Consider the following 18554-nt stretch of genomic DNA (forward strand, 5'->3'; position numbering starts at 1 on the left):
GGGTATATTGCTAGCAATGGGATTCTTAGTCTCCATTACTAACAATCCCTTTCTCCTCTAACGATAATAGTTCGACATATATAGTATCGCGAAGTTTTTTGTAGCTATTGATATTTTCTTCGATATTGTAGAACATACTTTTGTTCTATCACCATTAGTTTCCGCAGCGCACACGACGAAACATATTTTATAGCGTTTTTGGTACAGAGGAATAACATCTGAGTCCTCAGGAATGGCAACGCATGGGAGGTATCATAGGCGAAACAGTATACTCTGTTATGTCCATGGTACTGCTTATGTCTATAGGCGACGGTTACCACTTTCCATCAGGTGGGCCGTCAGCTTGTTTGCCATTCTAAGTTGTATAAAAAAAATATTACCTATTATTTAATTAATTTGATTGTATAAATTCAGTGACAGTATTGCTTAAAAGCAAAGCACTGATTTTCAGCTGCAGCCTGAAGTTAGGCTACACGGTCGCGTGCAACGAATCTAGATTGTTAATATATAGCTCGCTCTGATATCTATATATATATATATATATATATATATATATATATATATATATATATATATATATATATATTCCTGAGGACTCAGATGTTATTCCTCTGTACCAAAAACGCTATAAAATATATATATATATATAATGTCGAAATGAATTCTATTCAAAATAATATAAATATCCGACTAGTACGCGCAATATCGAAATGGGTCATGACCTATTTTCCTGCAATCGATGTCCAGAAGAAACCCAATATATAAGATATCGGGGCGGTGCCGATATTGCCCATGCTTAGTGTTCTCTCATTAACATATTGAATACTGAATATTGGGGGGAAAGGGATTGTTAGTGATGGAGACTGAGAATCCCATTGCTAGCAATATACCCAACCAGGTGGACCTTCTCGCGGTCCCCCTTGGGAAAAAAAAACGTAGCTGTCAAATTTATTTATATAACCATTTTTCCTTTAATTTTAAACATGAATTATACTTAACAACTATACACTTTTCACCCTTCTTTGCATGATTTTTTTTATTGGTGAAATAAATCAAGGTGATATAATTCATGTTCAGAATTAAAGGAAAAATGGTTAAAAAAATAAATTTGACAGCTACGTTTTTTTTTTCTGCAATGGACATTAAAAAGGTATCCAGACACGATCAACTTAAAGTGAACTTGTTCTTTTATATAATTTTTTGGCATTCAATGTTATGATGGAAATTTCCACCATTATGTAAAGAAGGGTTAAACAGTATGTATTACATAATTTTAACATCAAATTTGTGTTTCGTTCGGCTCCGGAATTTCGGAAAACATTTCATGGTAGGCCCTCTAGAATGTATAATCGTGATATGACAGCTGTAAGTGGTTTACTCATATTTCATTAGTTTTCCTTCTGAAGTCCACACGTATGAAGTAAGAGAAAAAGTTAGTATTGGTTCAGAAATTTCGTAAATTATAAATTCTGAAATGACAGACAGTTTTCTGAGTCTTCAATCCTAACTTAGCAGCTAGACGCGCCCAGTCCTTTCTTTGTTTGACTCGAAACGTTTATGTTATTTTGAATCCATGTATTTGTTGCGAAAAATATTCAGTATTTTTTTTTTTGGCTGAAAATGGTATGGTAGCCCCGCCTGCGCTAACGGTATACGCTGGCGGAGCACCAGTGAAGGGTGATAGTTGAGAATGAATACAGGCCAGTTAGCCCATCATGATGAATTCATCAGGAATTAACCATGATAGTTTCCAGGGAGAACAGCTAGGAGGTCGACCTGGTTGGGTATATTGCTAGCAATGGGATTCTCAGTCTCCATTACTAACAATCCCTTTCCCCCCAATATTCAGTATTCATTATGCTAATGACAGAACACTAAGCATGGGTAATGTTGAAACCGCTCCGATATCTATATATTGGGTTTCTCTGGGCATTGATTGCAGAAAAATAGGTCACGACCTATTTTTTCTAACCTATATTAACAGGGTTGTCAAAACATTCACCATCCGCCATTTTATAGTGGCGGCCATTTTGATATTTAAGATTCTGTTCCACAAATAAATAGCTATTTCAATTGTAGCAAAACCAGTTATTTTAGTTTAAAAACTAAAGCATGGAATCGATTTTCATAAAATTTCCATGGGACTGTAAGAATATCCTTTCAGGTGAAAAAGGAATTTTCCAATTCCGTTACCGACAGACTGAGTCATGTGGTAACAAACTTAAAAAAAAAACTACCGAATTGAGGACCTAATTTTTTTGAACTCGGTTGGAAATATTACAAGTTTTTTTTTTAATGTGTGATAATGGAATGGTACCCCACCCGCGCTATCGGTATACACCGACGGGACACCAGTGAAGGATGATAAGTGAGGATGAAGTAGGTCAGTTAGCCCATCGTGACGAATTCAACAAGAATTGTTCACGATGGTTTCCAAGGGGAACCACGTTGAGGTCGACCTAATAGGACATATTGTTAGCAATGGGAATGTCAAACTCCATTGCTAACAATCCCTTTCCCCCCATTAAAAAATATTAAATATTGTTTAGTAATCAATACTAGACAGTGTATACAAAACTTCAAGTTAATGGAATCTTAAGAATTGGTTTTAGTTGGCTTACAAGATTGGATCTAAACATACAAATATTTATTTAACATTATATGTAAATACATGATCTATGCTACCATATAAAATAAATAATATATAACTACTGTACTACTATCCAAAGGTTGAATGGAAGAGATCGCTGTTAGCGATAAGGCCGCCTATTGCTCTCACAGTGTGATCATATCTTGTAATTGTTTGTGTCTATAATAAGTTTACTACTGTAATCTTTTGGAGGTAACAATAAAGAGTAACGATCTATCTACACAAACCTACTTACGTTGCATCACAGCACAAAATATACCTACAATGACTAGATGACCCTGTGATCTTCGTATTACTAACGCCATCTATTGAAAGTACTCCGAAGTAGCGATTCCCATACAAAATTATCTATTTTTAAATTTACTCCAACGGAATTTAGGAGTTTTTCCGAGTTTTTTTTTTCTTTTCAATCAGGACTGTGAAACGAAATAAAAATATTTTTCTCAAACATGCTTGGAAATGTGAGCATTATTTTGACAATCTTCTTAGAGATAAATCAAAATTGCCATACTGGCCAGATACATGCGGGCAGCGGCCGGCAAAAGTTGTATGAAAATCCATATCTGTCGTGTTTTGCGGCCAAATAAATTACTATGTTAACTCATATCTGTCCTGTAATTTAAAAATGGAATGACCTTTTACTTCGAAACATGGCTACAAAGGAGGTAACTAATAAAAGGTTTTATTTAAATTTCGAACTGGCTTGCTAGAAAGCTGTTTATTGAAAAATAAAAACAGGAACATTATGGCGCGTGAAAAATTGTTATTGTTCGTTATTCGTCATTAAACTAAAAGTAAAATTGTGTTTTTAATTTCCGCGCATTGTTTAAGAAAAATACTATACAGGCCTTGGCCACAACTAGGCTATGATGGACTCACGTATGTGTGCCTCGGCTAGGCCTCGGACCACATTTGCACGTTCGCCATCAATACAATGAAGTAGTTTTTTCTTTCATGGAACTCAATCTTAAATATCAAAATGGCCGCCACTATAAAATGGCGGATGGTGAATGTTTTGACAACCCTGTTAATATAGGTTTGGAAAAATAGGTCGAGACCTATTTTTTTGCAATCAATGCCAAGAGAAACCCAATATATAGATATCAAGGGCTTTTTTTTTTATAAAACAATCTTATTTAAATTTTATATATATTCCTTATTGCACTTGTAAATTACATTGTTAATGCATTTACAAAATATTGTGAGCAAGGGTGGACTTATCTCTGACAGAGATCTCTTCCAGTCAACTCAATGCAGTTAGAAAACATGTTGCTAGCGGGTAGCTGAAGTGCTACAACTATTAATATTTAGAGTACATAAACAAATATACAGTTAAATAAAATATTAAGATACATAATAAAATATTACATAAATACATATACTATAAATAAATATAATACCTACCTACTTATACAATAGATGTTAAAATAAATGAATATACTACCTACAATAGAAATTTAGTTAAATGATTTTAAGGTTTTATATACATAATTCAATTTTTTTTATTGTTTACTATAAAATATCTATATTATAAATGTTATATTTACGCGCCAAATAAATATTTTGTTTTATTTCTTTTTAAAAGTCTATAATAAGGAAAAAAATATGATGGCCAGTAACACGCCACGAGTACATAGAGATCTTTTCCCACAGATGGACATATACGTCCAAACAGCGAGCCCGATAGTGGAGGAGGTGCTCAAGGGATACAACGGCACGATATTCGCATACGGCCAGACGGGAACAGGGAAGACCTACACCATGGCCGGCAGTAACTCGGCACCGGAACTGCGGGGGATCATACCCAACTCCTTCGCACATATCTTCAGCCATATCGCCAAGGCTAAGGATGACGAGAAGTAAGTATTTCACGTAAAATTTTCAGGTAGAATAATTTACTAATCTAGCTACGAACAAAGTAACAATAGCATTTGCTACTGTTACTTTGTTGGTAGCCCTACCGGGTTTTTTTAACAATTTCAAAAAGGTTGTATTAAGATTTACAACAGGGTTTACAACGCGCACGTGACACTCCTAGTGTTGCAGGCGTCCATAGGTTACAGTGACCGTTTACCATCAGATGGGCTGTATACTTGTTTGCCAACCTGGTGGTATAAAAAAAAATCAACTTGTTGGCTCCACTTGTCCACTGAGAACCGGTCTTGCCAGACGGATAGATAGATTATTTATATATTTATAGGATTACCAACATAAGATACAGCGAAACATTTCAATACAATACACTAGTAGGCAACCCCAGCGTGCCTTGTGTTTGATAAACATTAAAATAGAATTAAATTATTAAATGTCATTAAATGAGTGAAGATATTAACAATATGAATAATAATATAATATAAATAATGGAAATTGTAATTAAATTAATTTAAATTATAAATAAATATAAATAAAATGGACAAAAGTAATCCTAAAAGAGTTCCGTTCTGCTTTTTAAGTCTAGAGTCTCTAGGAAACGAGAAATGTATTAAAAAACATTATTCTTCAGGTTCCTAGTATGCGTGACGTATCTGGAGATCTACAATGAGGAGGTGCGCGACTTGCTCGGCAACAACCCCCACCAGAGCCTCGAGGTGAAGGAGAGGCCCGACATCGGCGTCTTCGTCAAAGATCTTACCGGTATGGTAATAACATAAAAAAGTACAGGCGTTTTGTCACTTCACTCACTGGTTCATCAATTAAAATTAGGAGCGCAGAAATAAAAGGAATTGTTAGTAATGAGGTCTAACAGTCCCATTGTGGGAGGGGGGAAGGGTTGTTAGTAATGTGAACTACCAGTCCCTTTACCACCAGAGGGAGACTTTGTACAAAAGTCGATTGCTTGGGTATCTCTGTCGCATTCGTGTTTCAACCGTGAAGCAGTTGTGTTTGCATGGCTGTGTTTCGGTTTGAAGGGTGGGATATGGCGTGAATTTATAGGATATATTATATAGTATATTGCTAGCAATGGGATTCTTAGTCTCCATTACTAACAATCCCTTTCTCCCCAAACGATAATAGTTGGACATATATAGTATCGCGAAGTTTTTTTGAAGCTATTGATATTTTCTTCAATATTGTAGAACATACTTTTGTTCTATCACCATTAGTTTCCGCAGCGCACGCGACGAAACAGTATACTCTGTTATATCCATGGTACTGCTCATGTCTATAGGCGACGGTTATCACCTTCTATCAGGTGGGCCGTCAGCTTGTTTGCCATTCTAAGTTGTATAAAAAAAAAGTAAATAGAGATGTATGCAAGGATAGACTTTTTTGGCATTTCGTTCTCTCTATCTACCCCTCGATAGACTCATCCTGAGAATATATAAATAGAAAACTGTCTCCTGACTCCTCAGGCTATGTGGTCCACAACGCAGACGAGCTCGAGAAGATAATGGCGGTGGGCAACAAGAACCGTCACATCGGCGCCACCGCCATGAACACGGAGAGCTCGAGGTCGCACGCCATCTTCTCCATCACAGTGGAGAGCAGCAAGCGGGGTGACGACGGCAAGATGCACGTCAAAATGGGGAAACTGCACCTTGTCGATCTGGCGGTAAGGTTCATTTTACGTTGGCATCCTATAGATATTTATATGCAAGCACAGCGATTCCCGACCGAAACACAGCTGAGATAGAGAAACCCAACAACAAAACGAAAGAAACCCAAAAAAACAAAAGAACCCAAGGTATAGAAAATTTTGTAAAAAATTCAAAAATAGAAATGATAAGAATTAATAAAAGTTAGAAAACAGCAAAGAGTTTTTTTATGACACTTCTTATGGCAAACAAGCTGAAGGCCCACCTAATGAAAAAAGGTAACCGTCCCCTGTTGGCATGAACAGCACCATGGACATAACAAAATACACTATTATGACCATGATACCCTTCATGCGTTGCCATTCATGAGGATTAAGATGTTATGCCTCCTTACCCTATAATTTCACTGTCATATACCTTCAGACCGAAACACAGCCATGCAGATGCTCCATGACAAAATTATGAGTGTGACAGAGGGGTACCTCTGACGCACTCATATTTCTGCCATTCAAGCAGACGACTTTTGTACAAAGTCTCGCTCTGGTAAAGTAAAATAAACCTTATTTATACTTCCATTAGGGTTCAGAACGACAAAGCAAAACACAAGCGACTGGCACACGATTGAAGGAAGCGACTAAGATCAACCAATCCCTATCGGTACTGGGCAATGTGATATCTGCACTAGTGGATGGCAAGAGTACGCACATACCGTACAGGAATTCGAAGCTAACTAGATTGCTACAAGATTCGCTCGGGGGAAACTCCAAGACTGTCATGGTTAGTGGAATTTAGACTTTAAATGTTTATTAATAAGATTCGAATTTTAGTGTCTAGTAAAACATGAATGTGAATACGTAAGTAATCACATACTGCACAGGAATTAAAAACTGCCGAGAATACTACAGAATTCACTCGAGAGGATCTCTCGTTAGTGGAATTTAGAATTTAAATATTTAGTAATAAGTTTCAAATTTTAACGTTTAGTAAAAGTTTGTAGATAAATATTTATAGCACATAGAAGCTTTAGTTGATGGTAAGAGTACGCACCATACAGGAATACAAAGTTGACGAGATTGATACAGGATGCACTCGAGGAGAACTCTAAAACTGTCATGTACAGTGGAATTTGAGCTTTGAATATTTAGTAATAAGTTTCAAATTTTAGTGTCTTTATAGCACATCTAGTTGCTGGTAAGAGTACGCACATACTTTTTTTATGGGTGATAATGGTATGGTAACCCCGCCTGCACTAACGGTATACGCTGGCAGAGCACCAGTGACGGATGATTGATGAGAATGAAAACAGGTCAGTTAGCCCATCATGATGAATTCATCAGGAATTAACCGTGATAGTTTCCTGGGGGAACCGCGAGGAGGTTGACCTGACTGGGTATATTGCTAGCAATGGGATTCTCAGTCTCCATTACTAACAATCCCTTTCCCCCCAATACGCACATACTGTACTGGAACTCGAAACTACAGTATTCGCTCGGAGGGACCTCCAATACCGTCATGGTTGGAATTTAGATTTTAAGTATTTATTAACATGTTTCTAATTTAATCTATCTATACTTATAATAAATCTGTAGAGAGGTCAATTCTGTACATGAAATATATTTCCAAAATAACTATCAGGCGGTGATTAGTCATCGATACTGATGACAAAAATGCAATCAGTAAAATTTTTTTTTAAAGGATGTCAATGGAATGACGACCCCACCTGTGCTAACGAAATACACTGACTGGGTACCAGTGAATGATGATAGGTGATGACGAAAAGGTGCGTAGTTAGCGCATCGTGATGAATACACCTGGGTTTCAGCACGATGGTTTCCAGGGGGACCACATGGAGGTCGACCTAATGAGGCATATTGCTAGCAATGGGGCTGTCAAACACCATTGCTAACAATCACTGACAGGGTATACTGCTGGCATTAGAACTGGTACTCCGCATCACTAAAAATCCCTCCGCCCCCCCCCCCCCCCTACGTGTTCAAAGTCGCAGACAAAAGCTGGTGTTAATATAAAAACATTGATGTCCCCTACAGATAGCCACGATCGGTCCAGCGGAGTGCAACTACGTGGAGACGATCAGCACGCTGCGGTACGCGAACCGCGCCAAGAACATCGAGAACAAGACGCACGTCAACAGCGAGCCCGGGGACGCGCTGCTCACCAGGTACAGTTCACATTTTTTTTGGCTGAAATATTAAACTTAGATGGTGTCGCGAACTTTTTTTGTAAAGTTAAAGGTAATGAATACATTTGCTAGAGATTTTATTTCATTTATTTGAAACCGTTCAAGCAGCGCACGCCATATTATAGAATTTTTTGGCGACTTCAATTACATTTATTGTGATTAATTATTGAAAAAGTACATTCACAAAATTAAAAAGTATCCTATAGCACTCGGGGATAATATACCTTTCTAACAGTGGGAGAATTTTCAAAATCGAATCACTAGTTCCGGAGATTACTTCGAATATACAAACTCACAAACTTGACCTCTTTATAATAATAGTATATAATACTTATACTTACCTATATAACTTACTTACTGTACTTATACAATTGTGTCGTTGTGTTTGTAAATTGTCTTGCTTATTTCCTATATTGTATAATGCAAATAAAGTATACTCATTCATTCATTCATTCATTTATTCATGAATATTAAAAATTACATTTCCATACAGATTCCAACAAGAGATTGATCAACTCAAGAAACAATTGGAGGAAAGCAATAATGGTGAGTCAAACACCAACAAATAATAATTCTATGTAGTGTACTTATTTAACTCTATGCTTAACAAAAAGTAACATAAGATAGATTTGATTGCACAAGAAAAAAAAAAAACGTTTCAATTATAGTTAAGTTAATTTTGTTTTAAAAACTAAACTATCAAATTGATTTCGATAAAATTTCTATAGGACCAATCTGTAAGTAGATTTATTCAGTTAAAAAAAAGTTCCAAATCGATTTATAACTGACGGAGTTATGAAGTACCAACATAAAATATATATTACATATACAGACTAACACTAAACAAAAGAGTGTATGTGCGTGTGTGTGTCAAATACACGGTAGTGTGTGTGTGTAAGGTTTTTTTTATTGATATAATGTATTTTTATATATAATTTAAAAAAATATTACGCTTTCTCTACATAAACTGTAAATGTGCGAAATTTCATACTGCTCCGTCCGCGCAATTTTCGTAAATAGAGGTACAAAGTTTTTGTTTCACGAATTAATGTATAGATATGCATCTATCAGAACAATATGGAACTATTATGTCGCTAGTGTTGCGATTCGAGAGTGTGAGACGTCTCAATTTCAATATCGATCTATTGGAATTTATTTCAGGAGTAACACCACAGTTATGTACAAATATGTACATCTGTGCGTGCGTGCGTGCGTGCGTGCGCGTGTGTGTGTGTGTGTGTGTGCGTGTGCGTGTGCGTGCGTGCGTGCGTGTGTGCGTGTGTGCGTGTGTGCGTGTGTGTGTGCCCGCTTAATAAAAAGTTTTCCTTACTTATCAGAAATCGAGGAAGAATTCGAAGAAGAGGAGGTGTCCGAGGAAGAACTGTCAGACGACACACTCACAGAGTCAGAGCTGGACAGCCTCGATCCTGAGGAGAAGAAGCTGCGGCGCAAGATGAGGCGCGAGGAGAAGGTCAGTTCCACTTGTACCCTTCTGGATATCTGATTGCCAAAAATAAAACCGCACTATTTCCACGGGTGATTGTAATTATGGCTTACTTTCACCCGATGTTTAGAGCGACATATTCACCGCTTTTTGGATAACCGATACGGCATTGACTTATTTAAACAAGTTAAATTTCAATTAAAAAATGAAATTAAAAATACATTAAAAAAAAATAAGGAAAGATGTTTTTATTTAATTTTACTTAAATTTAAGCTTTTTGAATAATAATTCTTTCATGATTCTACTGTCCATTCACTCAGAAAGAACGGACAAGAAACACAGTTGTTGCTTTTTTTTTGTAATTTTTTAAATTACAAAAATAAATTTAATATCAAATATTTTTTTTTATACAACTTAGAATGGCAAACAAGCTGACGGCCCACCTGATGGAAAGTGGTAACCGTCGCCTATAGATATGAGCAGTACCATGGACATAACAGAGTATACTGTTTCGCCCATGACACCCCCCATGCGTTGCCATTCCTGAGGACTTAGGTGTTATTCCTCTGTAAACTTATGCTTAGCAGTGGCCAGTTAACAGCTGCAAATGAATGATGATGATGATGATGATGATGAAGTACTTAAACATTATATTAATTTCCACGTTGCCATACTTTGGTATGCTTGTGTTTGAACTCCTAAGAAGTCTATATAATAATTGTTACAATATGCTAAAACTATTTACTCCCCGTAGGAGAAACTGAACAAAGAAAAGGCGTACCAAGCGCGGAAAGTGTTGGAAGAAAAGAGGGCAGAACTACAGAGGACCAAGTAAGTAAATTGATTTGTGCACTTGCATCAAGTGTTGTTAACTCTGTCCTTGAGGAGTATGTGAGGAAAAAATAACAAATGGAATGGAGGACTTTGAAGGGTCTTAGACATTCTAAAAGTTCTTAAATGACAATGTTGAGGGATGGAATAGACTCATCTACAGCGGTGGCAGACAACAGGCAAGACTCATTATGGGTGGGATTCAGGCACACTGTGCAGACTGTGCGGGGAGAAATCGGAATCCATGGAACACTTGATGTGTAACTGCGATTCGTTAGCGAGCATGCGTATGAGTCTACTGGGAACGGCTTATCCAGAGCCAGGGGACTACAGATATCTTAAACCGCGGGATATCGTTAGGGTAACACATAGGATCTATGAAATGATGGTATAAGGCAGGGGGAAGCACAAAAGATCCCAATGGGTCGACGTGCAACGGTACCCCATATGCGAATATAATATAAGTAAATTGAACTCTGTTGTTCTCTTCAAAGATACAGATTATAAATATTAATAATATATACATAGAAAAAAGGAATAATTAATTACGTGAAAGCAAAAGAGGCAACAATGGGCGGCCTTATCGCTAAATAGCGACCTCTATTGGGGAATACTTAACAAAAATAATACGTAGCAGGAAAAATCTGCATTATTACAGTGACCTGGGGTTTGAGGCTGGGGCAAAGGGATCCGCCCCCTGACCCCTTAACCCTCCCAGGGGGGTATAAAAGATAATAATTTAAAATTAGCAAGATAAAAAGGTCGGACTTAAAATTTGATTTGTCTATGACAAGCACAATGCAATAAAATGTCAGAAATAATAATGAATTAACAGAAATAGAAATTTATTATTTGACAAAAACACAAAATTACAAACAAAAGATAAGACAAGGCCGGCAGCACACCTGCAATGCCGCTGGTGTTGTGGGTGATCATGGGCGGCGGTAGCCACTTACCATCAGGTGAGCCGCATGCTCGTTTGCCCTCTGTGTTGTAAAAAAAATACACTGAGCCTCTTTTTAGGCGGACCTGTATCGTGGGCATTCGACGAAGATTAACATATCACAATGTGTTATAATAACAAGTGCATAGTGGGCGGGTATTAATATAAAAGAAAAAGAGTATAAAACTGACGTGATGATCATTTGTTAATAAATTAAATGTTTTTACCATTGAGTTATCTACTTTAATAGTATATATGTACTAGACTCTAGTAACTAGAGGGAGACTTTGAACAAAAGTCATTTGCTCGAGTACCTTTATCCCATTCGTGTTTCAACCGTGAAGCAGTTGTGTTTGCATGGCTGTTTTTCAGTTTGACGGGTGGGATTTGGCAGTGAATTTACAGGGTACAGAGGAATAACACTTTAGTAGTCAAGAATGGCAACGTATGGGAAATATCATGGGCGAAATAGTATACTCTGTTATATCCATGGTACTGCTCATGTCTATAGGCGACAGTTACCACTTTCCATCAGGTGGACCATCAGCTTGTTTGCCATTCTAAGTTGCATAAAAAAAGAGATTTACATCTGCTAAACCTTCGCACAAAATCACGTACAGGAAACAGCAAGAGGAGCTAAAAGACAAGCTGCAACGGCTCGAGTCCAAAGTGCTGGTGGGTGGTGAGAATCTGCTGGATAAGGCCGAGACTCAGCGGCAGTTGCTGGAGCAGGCGGCGCGCGAGTTAGAGCAGCGGCGGCTGATAGAGCTGCAGCTGCAGGAAGACTTGCACAAGAAAGAGGTAGGTGGCAGGGTTTTTTTTTTATAGGTGATAATGAAATAGTAACCCCACCCGCGCTATCGGTATACGCTGATAGGGCACTAGTGAAGGGATGATAGGTGAGGATGAAGCAGATCAGTTAGCCCATCGTGACGAATTCAATGAGAATTGTTCACGATGGTTTCCAGGGGGAACCACGCGGAGGTTGACCTGATAGGGCACATTGCTAGCAATGGTGCTGTCAAACTCCATTGCTAACAATCCCTTCCCCCCAGGTGGTAGGGTTGCCAGCTATTAGTAGTTTTGTTTTTATAAAAAAAAAGTAAAAAAAAAAAACACTTAAGGGGACTCCTGAAGTATAAATTACGAGCATTAAATTGCGTAGCGAAATTTATATAAATTTACATATAATAATTAGTTATATTTTTCTAAAAACTTATAATTTTTTTTATTATATAATAATTTAAAAAACAACATTAACAAATATCCAAAATTATTCAGTAAATGTAAAACAATTACAGTACATCAGTATTTGCATGGTTGTGTTTCGGTTTGAAGAGTGGGATATGACGTGAATTTACTGGGTACAGAGGAATAACACCTGAGTCCTCAGGAATGGCAACGCATGGGGGGTATCATGGGTGAAACAGTATACTCTGTTATGTCCATGGTACTGCTCATGTCTATAGGCGACGGTTACCACTTTCCATCAGGTGGACCGTCAGCTTGTTTGCCATTCTAAGTTGTATAAAAAAAAAACCATATTCGACACACCATCTAGTGGGGGGCATCCTACACTGCGTGTCGGGTACACGCAGTGTACAGGGAAGCCATTCAAAAAACTTTCTATTTATGTATATATAAACTATTAATCCCAGGCCGAGCGTCTGGACCTAGAAGAACGCTACTCCAGTCTACAAGAGGAGAACGCAGCCAAAACTCGCAAGCTCAAACGGGCGGTCCAGCTCCTCAACTCAGCTAAGGCGGAGTTGGCCGACCAGCAGCGGGAGCAGCAGCGCGAGATGGAGGGCATCCTGGACGGAGTCCGAGCGCTGCGAAGGGAGATACAGTTGGCTGATTTAGTCCTCGACTCCTATATACCCAAGGAGTACCAGGTACTGATTATACAGCTGTGGTTCCAGTCTTTTTAACCGACTTAAAAAAGAAGGAGATTCCAATTCGACTGTATTTTTCTTTTATATTTGTGACCTCATATCTCCGTCAGTTGTGAATCTATTTGGGATTTTTTTTTAATCTGAAAGGAGATACTTAAATATTGGTTCCATAGAAATTTAATCAAAATAGGTTTTGTCATAATTGATAGGGCGGGTTGGTAACCGCAGTTAGTTTTCGGTGGTGTTTTAAGAGAGACACTGCCACACATCCCTCGAGCATTAAGTTCCCTTTGTCGCCTCCCGTAAGTGTTGTAACCCACGGGAAAGGAAGGGGTGATCTATTGTACGCCGGGACCACACGGCGGTTAAAATAACACAATGCAAATAATTGCAAATAATAAAAAAAAAATAACAATGTTAAAATATCGTTCCTTTTGACTTTTACGGTAGGATTTATCACATACAAAATGTGATAAATCTTCATTTACTTGGCCAATTTCGGTGTGAACGAAAACACGAAATGGAGTCTAAAAATTTAAAAATTTTACTTCGTGGTAGACCCCCCGGACAGTTTCCTTCCAATGTAGATTTGACATAGACGTTCGTACGTAGGCACTGATCGAACAGTACGTGCACTGGAATGAGCAGTTGGGCGAGTGGCAGGTCAAGTGCGTCGCGTACACCGGCAACAACATGGCGCCCCACCAACATCAGCAGCAGCAACAACAACAGAAATATGTACGGTGAAAATACTTCAACGACTAATGTAATATTAGTGGAAGGGAAGGGATTGTTAGTACTGCAGATTACTAGTCCCATTGCTAACAATATACCCCAAGGGGTAAAGAGGTTTCTTCAGGGTCGGCAACGCGCGCGTAATACCTCTGGTATTGCAGGTGTTCATAGGCTACGGTAACCACTTACCATCAGGTGGGCCGTATGCTTGTTTGCCACCTCAGTGGTATAAAAAAAAGCCCTACCAGGTCAACCTCCGCATGGTCAACCACCGTGCTGAATTCCAGGTGTATTCATCACGAACTCATCACCATCAAGTATCCTGAATAGGTTACGTAATTTCCTCCCAGTTACCACCAAAATTTCGCCCGCACACTTCTTACTTCTGTCCATTCTTGATAATGACCCATGTTATTTAGACCTCACCGAAGAGCAATTAAACAAACTTGAGTGTCTTCAAAATTTATATATCCGCTTCATATTTGGTCTTCGCAAATATGATCACATTTCTCAATTTCGTACTCGACTCAAGTGGCTTCCGTCTGTTTTCGTCGTAATCTGCATATCCTGTCTCTTCATTACGCAATCCTTTTTAATCCCGCTGCTCCTGATTGTCTAAAAGACCGATTCTTGTTCCTCAATGAGGCTAATGATCATACTTTACGCAGTGTCAATAATCTCCGCCTCAAATTTCCCGCTCATTCTTCCTTCTTTTATTCTAAATCCTTTACTGTTCAGGCAGTTCGCCTGCGGAACTCACTACCTGCCTCTATTCGGTGCACTCGAACTCTCATTAGCTTTAAAACCTCTGTGAAATCCTACTCCCTCTCCCTTTAGTACTATTTTCCTGTGTTCTCTCTTCATTTTCCCTCGTCATTCTCTTCTATTGTGTGTGTGCTACTAAGTATGTGTATGTTTATGTATATATTGGGACAGAGGTGCCTGAGCACCGCCTACTAAATTTTATGCTTGCCTCGTGGTTGACTGGTAGAGAACGCCATTAGGTATTAAGTATATGTACACTTATATAATTGTACATTGAAGTTTAAATAAATGTATCAAAACAATACTATGTTTACAGATGGAGCCACCGGACTTATCGGACCGCTATTTATCGTACAGTCGCGTGAACACGCGGCCGGGCACGCGACTAGCGCGCCCCCAGACGTCGGCCGTGCCGCGTCCGCACACCGCGCTCCGGCAGCGCCAGTAATGCGGATACTACTATAACGCCCACTACTAGCACGCATGCTAGTATTGTAATCACTATTAACTACTTAAAGCGAGGGTTTTTCTGTTAAATGAGGTCAACTGGCGCACGCACTAAATTCGAACGAGCATACAATAAATATACACTGAGCTTTATGAAATACAAACAGGCGAGAATTGATCGCTCCAGATTAAAATATAAACATAAGTGGCGAGAGGTACTCGAGATAGCGCAAATCGGAACACATTTGATGCGCGTTAGGGTCTCGTTCGAGATGCTTAAGTGGTTAATATATCCGCTACTAATGCACATGTTAGTAGCGCGTCCTGCTAGTGTGTCTTACTAGCTCACTTGATACTAGCGTGCCCATTACTAATATGTCCACTACTAGCGTGCATGTTACTACGCATCAGTTGCTAGCGTACATTTTAGGAGATGCTCAAGTAATACCTAACGTGATTTCTGTACATTTTTAATAGTCCTCCCCATGTAATACACCTTAACATTTATCTGTACGTCCCTCCCTAAACGTTACGTAACACCTAAATGAGCATTTTTACCTCAAAATTCACAAAATTAACGCATACTGACAGCGAAAATAAAATAAATGATTACGTACAATACAGTTGAGGGGTTCCCTCTAAAAATAAAGAGAGGAAAGGATCGACAACTTGGGAGATATTAATATCCTACTTTTTAATTTGGTTAAAAAAATACATTATTACGTAATGCGTTGTTATAACCCTTTTCCCGCCCCCTATCGCATTTAAACGTTTCACAAGACCCGCCCCTTCCCCCAAATCGCGTTATGCAATACTTGAACGCTCCTTTACTACCGCGTTGTATCCGCTATCGTGGCCACAACCAGCGTGAATGCTACTGCCCGTCTATTACTCATATATCCGCTACTAGCACGCATTCTAGTAATGTCCGCTTATAGCGCGTCCACTACTAGCACGCATGTTACACATCCCCTAGTGGACACTAGTGTGTCCGCCACTACCAGGCATGTAACTAGGGTGTTCGTTATTATTGTGTCGGTCACTAACACTACTAGTGTGGCTACAACTAGAGTGTCGACTACTAGCATGTCGACTACTAGAGTGCCAACTACTAGCGTGTCGACTGCTAGAGTGACAACTACTAGCGTGTCGACTACTAGCGCGCCTGAACATTGTCATTTTAATGCTACATGATATTACTATTATATAAAAAAAAACATTGTGTGAATGTATAATCGACCGCATACCGTAACATTAGCATTACTAGTGCGGCGGCTAATATTTTCAACCGACTTCAAAAAGGAGGTCGTCAATTCGTGTATTTTTTATTTATGTTTGTTACCTCAAAATTTTGTTAGTTGTAAACCGGTTTGGAAAATTCTTTTTTTTTTTATCTGAATTAAAATTGATTTAGTAGTTTAGTTTTGAAATCAAAATAACAGATTTTTCCAAAATTGAAGTCGGTTTTTTTTTTAATAAAACACGAACATAACTATTGCATTATGATCTCAACTTTTCTATTCAAGTGAACATTATGCTATCCATAGATTAACTTGCATTTTATTTTTAGCTAAACATTTATACTTAATTTTAAATTAAAAAAAGATGTTCCGAATTGAACTTTAGCACCAGTGAATTAGATACAATTTTCTGTTTTATTCTATAAAGATTAATTTGATCTATGTACCTTAATTTGTGATTTTGCTAGTCGCATTCCGTGATTTTAATGCTTTTATTGTATCAGTATTAGCTATACAGTAGAGTCTCGATTATTCGATTAAAATAAAACCAGCGGTATTCCGGATAATCGAAAATCCGGATAATTGATTCTAAAGTCAAATCAAACAATACATAATTAAGTTTTTTTTTTTTATTTATTTAATAGTTTTACGTACGTCATTTAGACAATACGATATAAAAAAAATACGACCTACAAAGATAATGGATTACGTAATAACTATTTACCCAATTAATACATAATTCCATTTTTAAATCTGTAATTAGAGCCGTGAAAAGTAAGTCCGGATAATCGAATATTCGGTTAATTTATGTTCGGATAGTCGTGATTCCACTATATATTGCAAATTATTTATTACACATAATTTTATTATATATTAGTTTGTAATAGTGCAATATTTTTTTTAAATAAATTTTATACCTGTAAACCTAGTGGTTTTATTTAAAACTCTCTTAGATATGCCATAGCCATGGTACCCGTCGCCTATAGACATGAGCAGTACCGTGGACATAACAGAGTATACCATTTCACCCTTTGATACCCCCCATGTGTTGCCATTCCTGAGGACTCAGATGTTAGTCCTCTGTACCCTGTAAATTCACTGCTATATCCCACCCTTCAAACTGAAACACAGCCATGCAAACACAACTGCTTCACGGTAGAAACACGAATGGGACAGAGGTACCCAAGCAAACGACTACACATACAACAGGAGGTAATACCGAAGAAAGATGAAGAAAGAATACAGGAAAATAGTCCTAAAGAAGGAGCGATAGTAGGATTTAACCCTTAAAAGCCTGATTTTTTAAATCATATTAAAAAAATATATAAGTGTACCCTTTACTGTTTTTACTAATGGGGAAAAATAGTAAAAAAAAATCAAAACGATATTTTTATATATTTATTTAGAAAAAATATTTGGTAACGTGTTAACAGCCAAATATTAAAATAAAATCGATTGTAGGCGCCCAATGCGATTTATAACCGGGGTTTGATACCGGGGTATCAAATTTGAAACTTCAGGTATTTAAGGGTTAATAGAGGTTTTGAAGCAAGTGAGAGTTCAGTCCCGAAAGAAAACGGGAAATAAATCTATTAGAAATTTATATTAGTATTTAGAATGATAAATGAAGCCGTATGGTCCCGGCATAAAATAGGCCACCTAGATTCAATTCAACTAGAATTAGCCACGATGGTTTCCAGGGGAAACCACGTGGAGGTCGACCTGACCCTGAATCTACCCTATATTACTAGTAATGAGGATATTTGACCTCCATTACTAACAATCCCTTTCCCCCAGGCAGATCAATTAGCCTATAGTGATTAATACACCTGGAATTCAGCACGATGGTTACCAAGGGGTTCGACGT

At 37.9% G+C, this 18554-nt stretch overlaps 1 protein-coding gene across 2 annotated transcripts in view; it reads left to right on the top strand.

The window, feature by feature from the left end:
* LOC113510192 (kinesin-like protein KIF3A) overlaps positions 1-17611 on the top strand; it is a 41158-nt gene extending 23547 nt beyond the window's left edge. For both annotated transcript variants that reach the window (XM_026893641.3, XM_026893642.3), the window contains exons 3-14: positions 4304-4509; positions 5154-5284; positions 6004-6203; positions 6766-6963; positions 8235-8365; positions 8880-8932; positions 9724-9857; positions 10585-10661; positions 12225-12405; positions 13263-13499; positions 14112-14237; positions 15316-17611. In XM_026893641.3, the coding sequence (XP_026749442.1) occupies positions 4304-4509; positions 5154-5284; positions 6004-6203; positions 6766-6963; positions 8235-8365; positions 8880-8932; positions 9724-9857; positions 10585-10661; positions 12225-12405; positions 13263-13499; positions 14112-14237; positions 15316-15447 (1806 nt within the window). In that variant the 3' untranslated portion in view covers positions 15448-17611. The remainder of the gene's footprint in view (positions 1-4303; positions 4510-5153; positions 5285-6003; positions 6204-6765; positions 6964-8234; positions 8366-8879; positions 8933-9723; positions 9858-10584; positions 10662-12224; positions 12406-13262; positions 13500-14111; positions 14238-15315) is intronic.
* Positions 17612-18554: the final 943 nt, after the last annotated feature.

The sequence above is a fragment of the Galleria mellonella genome, unplaced genomic scaffold (assembly GCF_026898425.1).
Source record: "Galleria mellonella isolate WM207_F2 unplaced genomic scaffold, CSIRO_AGI_GalMel_v1 utg121, whole genome shotgun sequence".
NCBI classification, from domain to species: Eukaryota; Metazoa; Arthropoda; class Insecta; order Lepidoptera; family Pyralidae; genus Galleria; species Galleria mellonella.